Source organism: Chenopodium album, chromosome 17 (assembly GCF_948465745.1).
Source record: "Chenopodium album chromosome 17, dcCheAlbu1.1, whole genome shotgun sequence".
Taxonomy (NCBI): Eukaryota; Viridiplantae; Streptophyta; class Magnoliopsida; order Caryophyllales; family Amaranthaceae; genus Chenopodium; species Chenopodium album.
The window spans coordinates 2,325,784-2,339,874 of NC_137850.1; the positions used below are offsets into that span (position 1 = coordinate 2,325,784).

Consider the following 14,091-nt stretch of genomic DNA (forward strand, 5'->3'; position numbering starts at 1 on the left):
ATAAATAAGGTGCAAATATTTATGAAAATAGTAATATTTAGAATGAAAATGGAAAATTGTGCAAGAGTAAGTGAAAGAGATGGATCACATGAATAGTAGAAAGAGAAGGTTAGAATTAAGAGGAAGGGTATGTTTTGGGAGTTTTGAATAAAAGGGTAAAAAATTTAATAAAATGGTTAAAGAATATAGAGACAATAATCCAAGTTGACTGCAATAAAAGGCCAAGAAAAAGACAAAATATTAAAGGAAATTTTTTTTTATTTAAATAAAAAAATAAATAAATAAAAAAAATTTGAAGGCGTGGAATTCTGAAGTTATTGGGAGAAGGGAAATAAAAAGGACGTGACGAGGAGGAGGGAAGGGGTTATGATAAGCCTCATCATTTCATAAAAATGCAAATATAAATAGTGAGTGATTCATATAATATGATAAAACTAAATACAAGTATATACAAAAAGTGTTACTAGCATACATAAAAAGGCATTAAATTTCCCTTCAAAAAAAAAAAAAAAAGGCATTAAATTTGATTGTTGGTCTCATGTTTAGTAACTTTCACACTTATTCTAAATCCCAACTGCCCCCTTCATCTTGTCTATTTCTCTCCTAGCTTTCTCTCTCCTCCAAAAACATTTCATAATTTTCTATTTGTAAATAATCTTTCAAGATTATAATAATCTAAGGTAACGGAAAAATCTTATACTCTCTCTGTTCCATAATATAGACATATAATTGTTGTTTGTGTTTTTTCTCAGTATTTAATAAATAGAAGGAGAAAGTGGATAAATTATATTAATAAAAGTGAAAAGTACAATCATAGACATAAGTTAGAGAAAGAAAGTAGAAAAAAGTACAAAACACGTGCAAAATTCTAGGATAAATTAGGAAGTACAATGAATAAAATTAAAAAAGAGTAAAATAAATTTTACATACTATCCAAAAATAGAACCAAGAACAACATTTTGCATCTCTAAAATAGAAAAACAAAAACTATATTATGAGATGAAAAGAGTATCATAGATGAGTCTGATAAAAGATATGGGTGACATGTGCTCTGCCATTTTATTACTAGAAAGTCATAATTAAAAACGAAAATAAATTATAAAATGAGACATGCATTGAATTAATGGTGCTCTACTAGTTTAATACATGCAATCTTAAATTCGCTTCTACTTTATATAAAGTGAGCTTACAACATGTTAATAGCCAAATGTGTGTATGTATCTAAATTGTAATCATTTGAATTTATTTGCTTTACATTAAGCGTATGAATTTATATGTCCTTTATCCAACTTTTTAGAACTTACTAGTTGAGTAGCTCTAATTATGTCTAAGCATACCTTAAATTGTACTTCAAATAGTTGTGCTATTACTTGTTCAAGTGGTATAAAAGGATCTTTGGAGGTTGAAAACCAAAAAAAATTAAAATATAACAATCATATGATATCTACCATTATTTTATCTAAACTAATCTCTATGATTAGATGTCTTATCTTACTATCTGCTCATATAAGCTAAGATTTAATCCTCCACTCAAATATATCTAAGTTCTATAGTCCCATTAATCAGGTGTTATGTGCAAATTAGCCACTCAACAAGGCCACAAATAACAACAAAATCACTAATTGGCTCAACCAAAAGATGAAAGGATTAACTCTTAGGAACCCTTACGGAGTTATAACTTCAAATAAAAAGTTAAGCTTAACATATCAATCGACCTAAAAAATTATACAAAGTACCTTCCAAGAAATGATACTACGACTCTACGAGAAACAATTTCGGAAAAAAAAAGTCCACAAAAAATCTAGAGTTCAACTCTTTATTTGTGGGTAAGCGCCTAAGCGAGGTAAGATCGTTTATAAGGTTCCTCGGAGGACAACGTACTGTACATCACCAAAACTTCAAAACAAAAAACAAAGAAACGCATATTTGAATGACATACAAGCTCTTCAAAATACCTTATTTACTTATATAAGGACAGAGCCGAGATCCCAGAATAGTCTTAAGCATAAATAATTAGGTAGTGCCTACTCTAACTGGTTATATACTACAAGTCTACAAACAAGGTATTACGTTCATAAAGAAAAAACTATATTTTTAACCAAGAACACTTGTATGATTATCATCATGACTTTGATTTCAGAAGAAACAATGATCTGAATTAATTTAACTGATGCACACTCCATAATTGTTCCAGAAATTGCTACTCATGTTCGTTTCCATATAGCAATCAAATATCCTTGCCTGCAGCTGCAAAAGAATTAAACTAAGAACCTGAAGTTGGTCTAATTGATCTTATGAAAATATGCATGATTCAACACAACTCCAACATACAACAGCAATTTAAGATTTTAATTAAATCAACAAAATTTATCAAAATACTACAAGCATACTTATTAGCTTCTAACGTGGAAATAAGCAAAAACATCACCCGGCATTACCTGAATGATGCATTGACCTTTTAAAAACATAAAGTAGCATGAAGAACAACTGGGAAGTGGGAACATATATGGAATGTGACCCGGTTGAACCACAAACAGGGATTTGAAAGGCTAAAACTGGAGGTGAGAGCCATCCTACTGGCTTCAGGTAGGCAGCAGATTTGCTCACCCACCTGCACGCCTGTAGAAAAATGAGCTCCAAGTCTAATCCAGGTAAACCCAAATCCACTCCAGCAACCATAGAGGTTTGGGATCCCTGGCAGAGGTACAAATTATTATTAGACTTGGACTCGCAGATGCCACAGGATGTAGCAGTAGGAAAACATCTAGAAAGAAGGATAACGGTGAATGCAATAACATGTCGAAAAATATGAACAGCTGTGTAACAAGTACAAAATCTAACAGGGTACAAGTCAACCTTTTTCCCTTCCTCTGTAATGAATAAGGTTAGTCCCGAGCATTGTACAAATTTATTAGGTTTTTTTTCAATTATAGAAAGAGGTGGTCACGGCTCTTTATTTGCGAAAAGTGTTGTATCAATTTCATTTTTTTAAGGTAAAGTTGCAAGTCTTGAAACCAAGGACAAAATAGGGGGAAAAAGATACTTGCAAGTCACAAGTAGTTTAGGCGGAAATCCATCAATGATTGAACTTGTCTTAGTAATAGTTATAGATTATGAGAGACTTGAATTCCTCTTTTTCCCTTACTAAAGGATGAGAGAGGAAATGGAAGGAGAAATGCAGTCTTTTTCCCTTACTAAGGGATGAGAGAGGAAATGGAAGGAGAAATGCAGTCTTTTCACATAGTGATGATAGATGAATAGCCAGCTCTTAAAAGATTTAAAATAAAACAAGCAGCAAAAATACTAACATTATGCATAGAGGTAAAACACCAACCTGAGAACAATTACCTGCTCAAAAATTGTTCGCCCCGCCAAAACAGGCTGCCGTCTTAAAATTTATCATCACCAAAGCTGCCAAATCGACTAGAATTAGCGTTACCAAACCCTCCACTGCTCTGATTAGAACGTCCTGAACCGAAACTGCCAAAACCTCCGGATTTATCTCTTCTCCCCATGTCACCGAATCCACCGCCACTGGGTTTACTAAAACCAGACCTACCAAAACTATCAGAGCTGCCTGAACCACCATATCCACCACCACCTGACCTAGAACTTCCATAAGAACCAAAACCACCTGATCCAGATTCCCTGGATCCGCCAGAACGTCCATAACCACCAGAACGTCCAGAATAGGAATCTCCGCCATAACCACCAGAACGAGAACTACTTCCATATCCTCCAGAACGACTGAAGCCAGAGTTCCCAAATCGATCCCCGGATCCATAACGACCTCCACCACCCATGTTCATATCCAACTCTGCACCATCAGTCGCAACTGTAGAAAGCTGATAAAGAAAACAAGTCAGTAATTTAGCCTGGATGCAACAGTATATTGCGGGCAAAAACTAACAGAAAGATCACTCAATCAACTAGCATGCCTACAAGGAAAATCATCTTGACTGCATACAATTTGCATCTGTACAAAACTTTTAAGAGTTTATCTCATTTTCATGGAAGCAGGAAGCAATATCCTTGCAAGTTTGACGTAAACTACTGCGGCCATAGCTTGTAAGCATGTTCTTAGCGTGTTTTCCAGCCCATAATTAACACAAAACTACCCAAGGTAGGAGCAGATGGAAAAGAAAAAAAAAACCTATATATATCAAGTTATCAACTCATGAGCCAATCAGGCACCTCCAAAAAAAGGTAATTGAAACAGAGGTGAGGGGAAATAAACAGACATGGAACCCCAAGTCAACAACCAACAATAATAATGTCAACATTACACCAACTCCTCTAAAAAGATCCCACACTAGCAAGAGTAGGATGGAATTGTACACAGCCTTAACGTGTAATTACTGCAAAATTTACAAATATGCAATGACTATACAACAACCCCAAAAAATAATTACTTAAACAGCAGAGAATTCGATAAGCCATTTATTTATATACTAAGCAAAAAATCATGAAATATATACTAGAAGACATAGCAAATAACACTAGAAAGAAATTAACCTCTTTAAATTTGCATCCAACATCACGCTCGATACCCTTAACAGCCCTTGATTGATCCATTGTATACATGAGAATAGCAATTCCTTTTTTGCCAGCACGACCTGTTCGACCGGACCGATGAACGAAACTCTCGGAATTGTTAGGGAGTTCATAATGTATAATCTGTAACAAAAAAATACATATGAGAGATTAGGAAAATGTTCCGGATATATTTCAACCAAATAATTGGTATATAATACATATACTTCCAACATTGAATGAAACTGACGGCCAAGAACATAACTTTTTTCAAGAACTGAACTTGCAAGCAACATAGAAAACACAATCAAGCTAACCATCAATATTTACTTCACAAGACTGAACAGATTCACATACTTTTGGATTAACATGATTGGTTACAGCAAAATGCAAATATTGGCACAATACTTTATATAAAAAAGAGGTAGCACACAGTCGCACACAGAGATTAAGTTCAGTGGATGACAAGGGGGAAAAAGATTCCATACAAACAAAAACTCCTCACTTGTCCCTCGGTGTATTTGTGCTATTTTCCACTCACAGCACCACTTGCTGATTTCCCATAATACAGAAATTAGAACACAGCTAATCACGTATGAAAGGTTGACACAACAAAGCCTAACCAGCAATTAATCTATTTAATTTCCCAAAACAAATCGAGACAAGTTCTTCATCACTCTTCAGCCTTCTCCCTTGTTAACTAAAAATTCAGATGAATCAAGGAAGGCATTGAATAAGCAGTTAAGCACAAGACAAAGATTCTTTGTAATAATAGCCTCAGCACTGTTATTTGATAAACGCGTCAAAACCAAGAGTTTATATTATGAAAAGCATGCTGTGAATTTTTTTTTGTTAATATTACTTTTAGGAAGAACCAGTCTAGGAACAAGCAACAAGCCATATATATATATATATATATATATATATATATATATATATGTACACTAAAACAATTAGGAATTTGGGGAAACGAGAAAGGGTTCTAAGAACTAAAAATGGTCAGATCTGATTACAATTTGGCCAAGTACATATCACAAAAATTACAACTAACATGCAAGTTTAAGATCATTAGACTATGAAATAAACAGCTATAAATTTGTACCTAAAAACCTTGTACAAAAACATAGAAAAAATAGTGTACTGTATATAAAAACAGCAGACAGGATAATCAGAGGAAGCAGACAAGTGAAAAAAAATTATGAATTACAGAACAATTTTATGGAGAAAAATAAATTAGCAAACAAAAGCACAAGAACAATTTCTCACAGATATCGAAGTAAATGCAACCAGGAAAAAACAATTCTCCAAATACAGAACTACAATATTATGAACTATACACAATAACAAACTCAAAGGTACAAAAACAGCAGTACCAAAATTTTCAATAAAAGGTAAGGGATTTAAAATGTAATTACCAGGTCAACATTTGGTATGTCAAGCCCACGAGCAGCCACATCAGTGGCAACCAAAATGTTGATGTCCCCATCTCTAAACCGTTTAAGCGTTCTTTCCCTCATATTTTGAGAAATATCCCCGTGTAAAGGTTCAGCTTTGTAATTTTTTCTTCCCAATGCATTAGACAAATTGTCGGCATCACGTTTTGTTTGAGTGAAAACAATGCATTTCCCTCCATTTGCATGTTCCTGCAAGTAATGCAGAGCTCAGTAAATACATTAACAGGAAAATCTGTGTATAGAAATACTATGTGACCATGAACAGAGGAGATAAGAAGTTTCATAAATTTACCGTTACAAGAGGTCCAATGACACCTGCTTTCGTGCGATGTTCCACTACTACAGAATGCAAAGAGATTCCATCTGCCAGCTTCTGATCTGAATCACCGACCTACAAAAGAAAAGCAACAGAAAAAGGCTCAAAAGTGATTAAGAAAAAGAGGTTTACTGACATCTAACCAAACAACAGACAACACTGAACCCTGGGTGGTAGATAACACAGAAGAAAGGCTAGTTTTGCCTTCTTTGCTTCCCATACATTATTATAATAGAAAACCCTTCCCCCCAACCCCCCTCCCTCTTTTTTTTTACCTTGTTGGGGTGGTAGGATACTACAGAAACTATAATAGCTTGCACATTCCAAAATCGATTCTTCATCAATCTGAGACAAATAACCTAATTCTATATCAAAGCATAAGCAAATAGTGAAATCACTGATTTCAGTCTTACAAGATCAACTGTCAATGGATTCTTCAAATACTTCCTAGTCAACTTCAGGATCCAATTTGGCATGGTGGCAGAGAACATCAAAGTTTGGCGATTTTGTGGCAGCTTCTCTAATATAACCTCCACATCTTCCTCAAATCCAACGTTAAGCATTTGATCAGCTTCATCCAATACAACAAACTGAACGCGAGACAGATCTAATGCTCCTCTCTTTAACAAATCAATAATCCGGCCAGGTGTACCAGCAACTACATCAACACCACGGCTAAGATCACTCATTTGACGACCAATTGGTGTACCCCCATATACACACAGAGTTTCTAGCCTTGAAGACTCATGGAACTCCTTCTCCACCTGCCGTGCAAGTTCTCTAGTGGGAGCCAAAACCAAGGCCAAAGGTTCTCTCCCGGCCCTACAAAAGCAAAACATATAATCAGATTTTGCAGCGATGGGAATGGACTAATCAGTACCAAAATAAGACATACATCAATAAATATATCATAAAAATGGTCCACTGTAGAACTAGATAAAAAGAGTTCATATTCCTGGCGCTAAAGAAGTAAGCATACCCATGTTTCGCATTATGGCGTGTAATTTTATCCAAGATTGGAATCCCAAAAGCAAGGGTCTTCCCTGTCCCTGTTCTGGCACGGCCAATCATGTCACGACCCTGCATTGCAGGTTCAAGAACAGCTTTCTGCACCAATAGAAACAAAAATTTTAAAAATCAGCCTCTCCTTGCTTTAAACCCACTTAGACTTCAAAATAAGAAGTTTATAATTACTTAACATGGTAACATCCATTAGCACCCTTAGTCCCATAGAGAAATAGACTTATAAAACAACATTGTTTCTCATGAAAAGTACAACTTGACAATAACATTGACAAATAACAATATAAGAACAAACAAGAATCTCTCCCGTGAATTCACCACCTAATAAATATAGAAATTAACCGGAAATAAGGTAACCTCAAAGAAAAAGTCCTTCATTTCACATTTTGTTTATACCGTGACAAATTAGGACAAACAAATTGCAAATATTAAGTCCAATTGTCCAAGTTTCAAGGGATGCAATAGCTACCCTACTACCCTAGCTTAATTAAAAATAGTAAAAATTCAAGGCACCCTAACAACTACAAATGTTGAACTGGGAGTCCATAAACATAAGAGTTAAAATTCTAATACCCTATTAAGATTCTTCTCATAAAACACCTGCATATATTGTATCCCAAGTAATGATAAAGGCCGGACCTTTATAACACACTTCGTCTCCGCTAATCGTGTGTGTATGCCAAATTGGACAGTATGGACACTATTAGCTAGATTATCAAACTAGGGGTACAGCATGTTATTAAATCTAACTAACCCTGATCAATGAGATACACCCAATAGAATCCTTGATCGATTCTCAACATAAAATATAAACATAAATTTTATGTCCAGTATTTAAAACACCAATAAATCAGGCAAACATAATGATCATACATCAATCAAATAAATGACAAAGATTGCAACTAAAAAAACAATACCTGAATCGGAAAGAGCTTAGTGATTCCTCTCTTAGCCAAACAAGAAATAACCTCAGGATGAATTCCAAGCTTAGAAATCTCTAGACCTTCATCAGCCGAACCACCGGCTCTCACCTTATCATCATCCGAGTAATCAGCGACTGCGAAACCCGCCGCCTGCGACGCAAAAGGCGCTCGAAACTCCAGATGACCGGATCGCGAGTACATAATCCTAGAACCTTCAAAGCTAGGTTTAGAAACTGGGGTTGAATCGATGATACTGCCCAGAAAACCACCATTGTTGACCGTTGAAGCTGGAGATGCCGTCAGTGGGTGGCTCGAGTGGAAGAGGGTGGAGAAGGCGGCAATAGCACGGCGAGATGATGCAGAAGAAGGCGAGAATTGCCTTCTGAGAAGCATAGAAGTCGCCATTTTTGGTCGAAGAGAGCGAAAGTAGAGAAACCCTAAATGGAGGAATTAGGGTTTTAGGGAAAATGGGGAATTTGGGAGAACTGAGAAAGAGGGGTTGGAGTTAAACCCTGAGGGTTTAAAGAGCAGCCGCACGTTAGATATTTTTTTTCCTTTTTTTTTTAATTTTTTTTATTTTTTTAAGTGTTACACTCTGATCGGTTCATAGATTGACTTAAATAAAATACGAATTAATAGAGTATTAAAGAAATTGTAACACTAAATTCTTATTTGTGACTAGCCACATGGCCCACATCGTATGCCCAACCATTAAAAAGATTACTTCGTGAGTATTATAGGGGTTACCCGGTCAGTGTTCAAGGGTTACTCCCTCCGTTTTTTTTTCAAGTGCCCCATAATGACATTTCACATCTTCACACATGCCGATACAAAATTTTAACCAATAATATTTTTAATTATCATCAACGATAAATTATAACAATTGAATATTAATAATCTACTCATTGAGACGATTCCAACAAGTACCAACAAGACTATATTTTTTTTTTAGGTATAATTCACAAACATTGGTCTAAGTATGTTTAATGAATACTATAATCCCTAATGGGGCACATAAAAGAAAACAGAGGGAGTACTTTGTTAGAGTTATAGGGGTTACTTTAGGGGTGAGCATGGGACGGGTACCCGTACTGTTAGTACTAATAGTTCGGGTAACTGATAACCAATATCACTAAAAGTGATATCCACAAACCGAATCAATAAGTTTGGGTACCTGAATTTCGAGTACCCGGATTTTCATATTGGTTATCGAGTACCTAATAAAATATCCAATAATAATAATTACTTAATAATGTAGTTATTATGATATCATTTAACACTAATTAACAACAATACCACATGATCTTGACCAAATTATTAATAATATTACTAATCATTGTTATTATAAAGTGATTATATAGTAAAGTAAGAGTTTAGATTTTGGAAAAGTATATTTAAGTAGGAAAAAAAAACAAAAAATTGCTTGTCGAATCGGATTGGATAACCGTTAATTTTAAAATGATACCCAATAAACATACCCGATAACAAATTATTGGAACGGGTACCCGAACTGTTATGGTTATCGGATCAGGTATCCTAATTTTCGAAAGGATTACAGATCGAGTTTTCAATTTTTCTTGTAGTTTTGCTCAGCCCTAGATTACTTCGTCAGTGTTATATGGGCTACTCAATCAGTGTTAAAGGTTACTTGATCAGTATTTTAGGGGTTACTTTGTTCTTTTACAAGCGACCAAATGGTGCGCCCAGCCACACACAAGATACCCTGAAATTGTAAAAGAAATATAGCGGGGTTAATAGTTTATATAAAAATAACGAATGTGAGAGAGGAAAACAATAATAAAAATAAAAAATAAAAAAAGTATTGTAGTAGTGAGTTGAGTGGAGACCATAAGAAGAGAAAGATATAATATTTAATGTAGTTTTTCGCCAAAAAAAGAGTGCAACATTTAATATTAAAACACGAAGGGTGTAATAATGAACTGGGCTACCTTTTTCTAACAAAAAGTGTTAGATTTTAGTAGGTCTTTACACTACAACTTACAAAATTGTTTCCAATTACAATGGCTACTAGTCAATTCATAAGTAAAACAATTAGAAATAATCCGACAATGTAACACCCCAATGATTCTCACTTTAAACCTGTAAATATCTTTATTAAAATCCAAGAGAATTACTGACGTGCTACCGTCACGTGTTTAGACGTTAAGGCTAATTCAGAATTTAGTAGCGGAAAAACTAACTCAGTTATAAATAAGTTTCAAAACCAATAAACAAAATCAAATTAAGTCTTACAAGTTGGAACCATCAAGACCCTTATTCAAAACCCAGTAAAAGTGGTAAATGAATCAAACCAGAGTTTGAATAAATGTAAACTTAAGAAATGAAATAAACTGTGAACGATAACCAACACTCCACTCAAAACCCTATCACTTGATGCAAGTCCCACTATGCAAATACCTGCGGTTAATCTGCCCCCCAATATTACAAGTGTAAAAATTGAATCATCACAGGGTCATTGAAAGGCAAAGGCCATGACCAAGAAAAGACACACAAAGGCACACAACCAGCAACGCTGACTACATACAAGCTACGAAATATAATAAAGAATTCCTAACATGCTACTAATAATCATTCATCACACACAATTTAATTATTAACTCATACACACGACTCAACTGTTAACAATACTAAGACTCCGCCAATTAGTAGTAATTAATTCATTTCATTTCATTCATTGGATTAAGCAATAGACAAGGTTGTCCTCCCATGCTCCAATTTGGAACATCAATAAAAAGAAAAACCCCATGCCTCCTTTCGGAAAAATCAATAAACATCCAATGGCAACGGGCGCAACTCCTTGGCCATAGCTAGTATGAGAACTCATCTAACTCCTTATAGTTTTAAAAAGTATTTGTAAACAAGAGACTCGTAGATCAGACGGCCTCTAGAAAGTACACGGCTAATACCCTGGAACCCCAACCCTTGATTGTCAATACTCTAGATGTGCACAAATCTAGAGTTTTATTGCTCATCCATCTTGCACTTTACGTGATTTACAAGTTTAAACTTGGTGATGACTCAAATGCAAAACAATACAACCAATCAAACATTAATCATTCAAGCAATTCAAATTTCCAATTCAATTCTTGATTTATTAGTGACAAATAATATTTAGTATTGAATCCTTTAACTACCTCAGTGTATAAACACCTTAAGTGCATAAGACACCTCAAATCCTCAACCTCGTCTTATAAGACTTTAATTCTCCTTTTACTCATTCCATTTCGAAAATCATGAACAAGTAATAAAATTTCCATATTGTGAAATTTACATATTCACTTACCTTTGCTTCCAAGCTCATCTTGCAAGTTAGTACATAATACTTACAAGATAAATCAACATACTTACAAGCTTCCATAAGATTACATGTCACACATCAATCTAAATTACTTAATCACATTAATCATCAATGAAACTTGCTACCATACAATTTCATTCCATCACAAGTTCCCTAGCATGATTCTAAGTCCTTCCAAGTCCTTAAACATTCTTCTAAAGTCAAGGTTTTCGTAATCCTATACGTACCTTGACTCCTTGAGTAATCGAATTGGTATGCCACTTTACTACCTACAAATCACCTTCTATAAAGTCCTCTCCTAAACCAAACAATAAGATCTCAATCAATATATATACCCAAGCAATCAAATTTACAGCAATACTAACTTACTTTAAAACCTTCAAAATCTAATTAAACAACACTTTAAAACCTTCCCTCTAATTAAAATCAAAAGCTTATATATAGTTCTTTAAGTTTCCTTCATAAAAACCTTAAAATACATCTTTATATATGAAATTACAGCATGTTTAATCTACTAACCAAATTTGAAAATTTAGTTTATACGCATTGTAGGGAATATTTCAAGCCATCCTACACTTGAGCCCCGCTATGATCATACACTTAAGCATGGTGGCGTCCAAAGGGAAGGAAGTTAGAGTAAAAGAGTCGCCAACAAATTTTAGGAACTTGTAAACCGTTCACAGGGTGAAGGTTACACCCCTTAACGATCCATGAGATCGTCAACTCCACTAGGTCTGTAACCAAGACCGGTGTTCGGGGATGAAGGTACAAATCCAACCTAAAAGAGATTGAACCTACCCTAAATAGGCCTCTACTTCATTCTGCTCGTATTCATGTGCGCTTTCTGACTAACATGCAATCAATAAGTTAACCCTAAACCTGTTTATCTATGTTGGTTGAATTTAATGCACAAATAAAACTATTATTGGCGATCACTTGAATTATAATCATATTAGCCCTAAACAAGATTATTAATTATCTTATTAAGCGTGATTACAAGTACAAATTCCCTTTAAACATGCATAAAAGTCGTGATCAAGCAATAACAATAATAAGCATCAAGCAACATAATAACAATCATCATAATTATAATCATAATCATAATAACAATCATAATTAAAATAATCATGTTAAAGCATAATATTAATAGCAAGATCCTAGGCATGATACTAACAAGATTAATAACAAACCCTAACATGTCACTAAACAATAAAAATCAAAACTTTAGCCCTAACATGATACTAACATGATATTAGGAAAGAAAATAGGAAGCATCCTAGAAATCATAATCGATATAAGCAAATCACCCTAAATATCATACTAAGGAAAGCATCCTAACATGATACTAGGAACCAAAATAACAATCTTAACATGATTTCTATATCATAAGATCAATTAAACAATTAAAGTACTTACTTGGATGCCTCGTATCTCTTTCTAATAACAAAATACACACGTTAGTAACTTCAAGGAAAATAATAAAATTAAAGAATTAAATTAAATAATTGAAATAGAGATTTGGGACCAAACCCTCAGAAATTATAACATTTCCCGTCTAAGGCGAAAGCAACTTCGAACTTGGCTAGGTGTGTCTAGATCTAATGTATGAGGAATTGTGTTTGAGGGAAGGTTTAGAAAAAGAATAGAGAGAGAAGAAAGCTTCTAGAGAGAAAGAAAAAGATGATGATTGTTGATTAAAAACGGGGGTTTAAGGACGCTATTTATAATGAAAACAGTCCGGAATATGATAAAAAAGGAATCGGAGTTCGAAAAGGAATAAAACACGACGCTGTCGCTGCAATAGCCTCTGTCGCCGCGCGACAAGCCTGTCGTCCGGCGCTGCAAGACAGTTTTTGTGGATTTTGTTTTTATCATATCTTTTGATCTAGAAGTCCAAATAAGACATATAATATGTCGTTGGAAAGCTCTTGAAGTCTACTTTGCAACCCAATTAAAATCAGATTAAAATATTTTGTAGATAAAAATATATGGCTGAAATAGTGGGACGGTGTCAGTTTTGGATGGAGTTTCGTATTCCTTTCATATCTTTTTCGTTATAGCTCGGAATTAATAATATAATATATCATTGTAAAGATAATTTCAAGATCTATCCAACCATATAAGATTTGGATAAAAATTATGAGTCACAAAAATAATATCTGACTGTCTTTGAACATCTTTAAATTCGAGTAGAATTAGGACTTAAAAAAGAAAAGTTTTAAAAAAGGAAAGTTTTTATTCAATTTCAAATTCTATGATCTTATCTTTTCAAAAAGGATAATTAAGATCTTTTAGAAACTTATGGAAGCTTCTAATAAATCCTAATTAGTTTAGGAATAAGATTAAACCTTTGGACCCTCCACATGATCATTGGGTCGTAGGTAAAATCCGGTTTGAGCCCAGTTTAGTATTTTGGCCATAACTTCCTCATTATTCATCGGAATTGGCCTTATAATATATCGTTGAAAAGGTCTTTTCAAATCCAATCCAACTACACTATTATTGGACCCATATCATGGATCA

General features: G+C 34.3%; 1 protein-coding gene across 4 annotated transcripts; it reads right to left on the reverse strand.

Moving 5' to 3' along the window:
- Nucleotides 1-1,897: 1,897 nt before the first annotated feature.
- On the reverse strand, nt 1,898-8,723 carry LOC145589370 (DEAD-box ATP-dependent RNA helicase 53, mitochondrial-like). Of its 4 annotated transcripts, XR_014101664.1 has the most exons (9): nt 8,244-8,723; nt 7,283-7,410; nt 6,717-7,125; nt 6,280-6,378; nt 5,949-6,176; nt 4,516-4,677; nt 3,349-3,845; nt 2,439-2,694; nt 1,898-2,247 (listed from the first exon to the last, which is right to left on the reverse strand). XR_014101664.1 is itself a non-coding variant. In XM_081645909.1 (8 exons), the coding sequence occupies exons 1-7, from the start codon at nt 8,652-8,654 to the stop codon at nt 3,390-3,392; spliced, it is 1,893 nt and encodes a 630-aa protein (XP_081502035.1). In that variant the 5' UTR covers nt 8,655-8,723; the 3' UTR covers nt 1,898-2,247; nt 3,349-3,389. The 4 variants fall into 4 exon arrangements, 1 of the variants encoding a protein (XP_081502035.1); XR_014101663.1 differs by lacking the exon at nt 2,439-2,694 and having other exon boundaries at nt 3,335-3,845; XR_014101665.1 differs by lacking the exon at nt 2,439-2,694 and having other exon boundaries at nt 1,898-2,263; nt 3,335-3,845.
- Between the last annotated feature and the right edge of the window lie 5,368 nt (nt 8,724-14,091).

Coding starts and splice junctions, on each gene's coding strand:
- LOC145589370 (XM_081645909.1), bottom strand. CDS start 8,654: ATGGCGACTTCTATGCTTCTCAGAAGGCAATTCTCGCCTTCTTCTGCA. Junction 7,126..7,282: donor CGCCATAATGCGAAACATGG/GTATGCTTACTT, acceptor TTGCTTTTGTAG/GGCCGGGAGAGAACCTTTGG. Junction 6,379..6,716: donor ATCCATTGACAGTTGATCTT/GTAAGACTGAAA, acceptor TTTCTTTTGTAG/GTCGGTGATTCAGATCAGAA.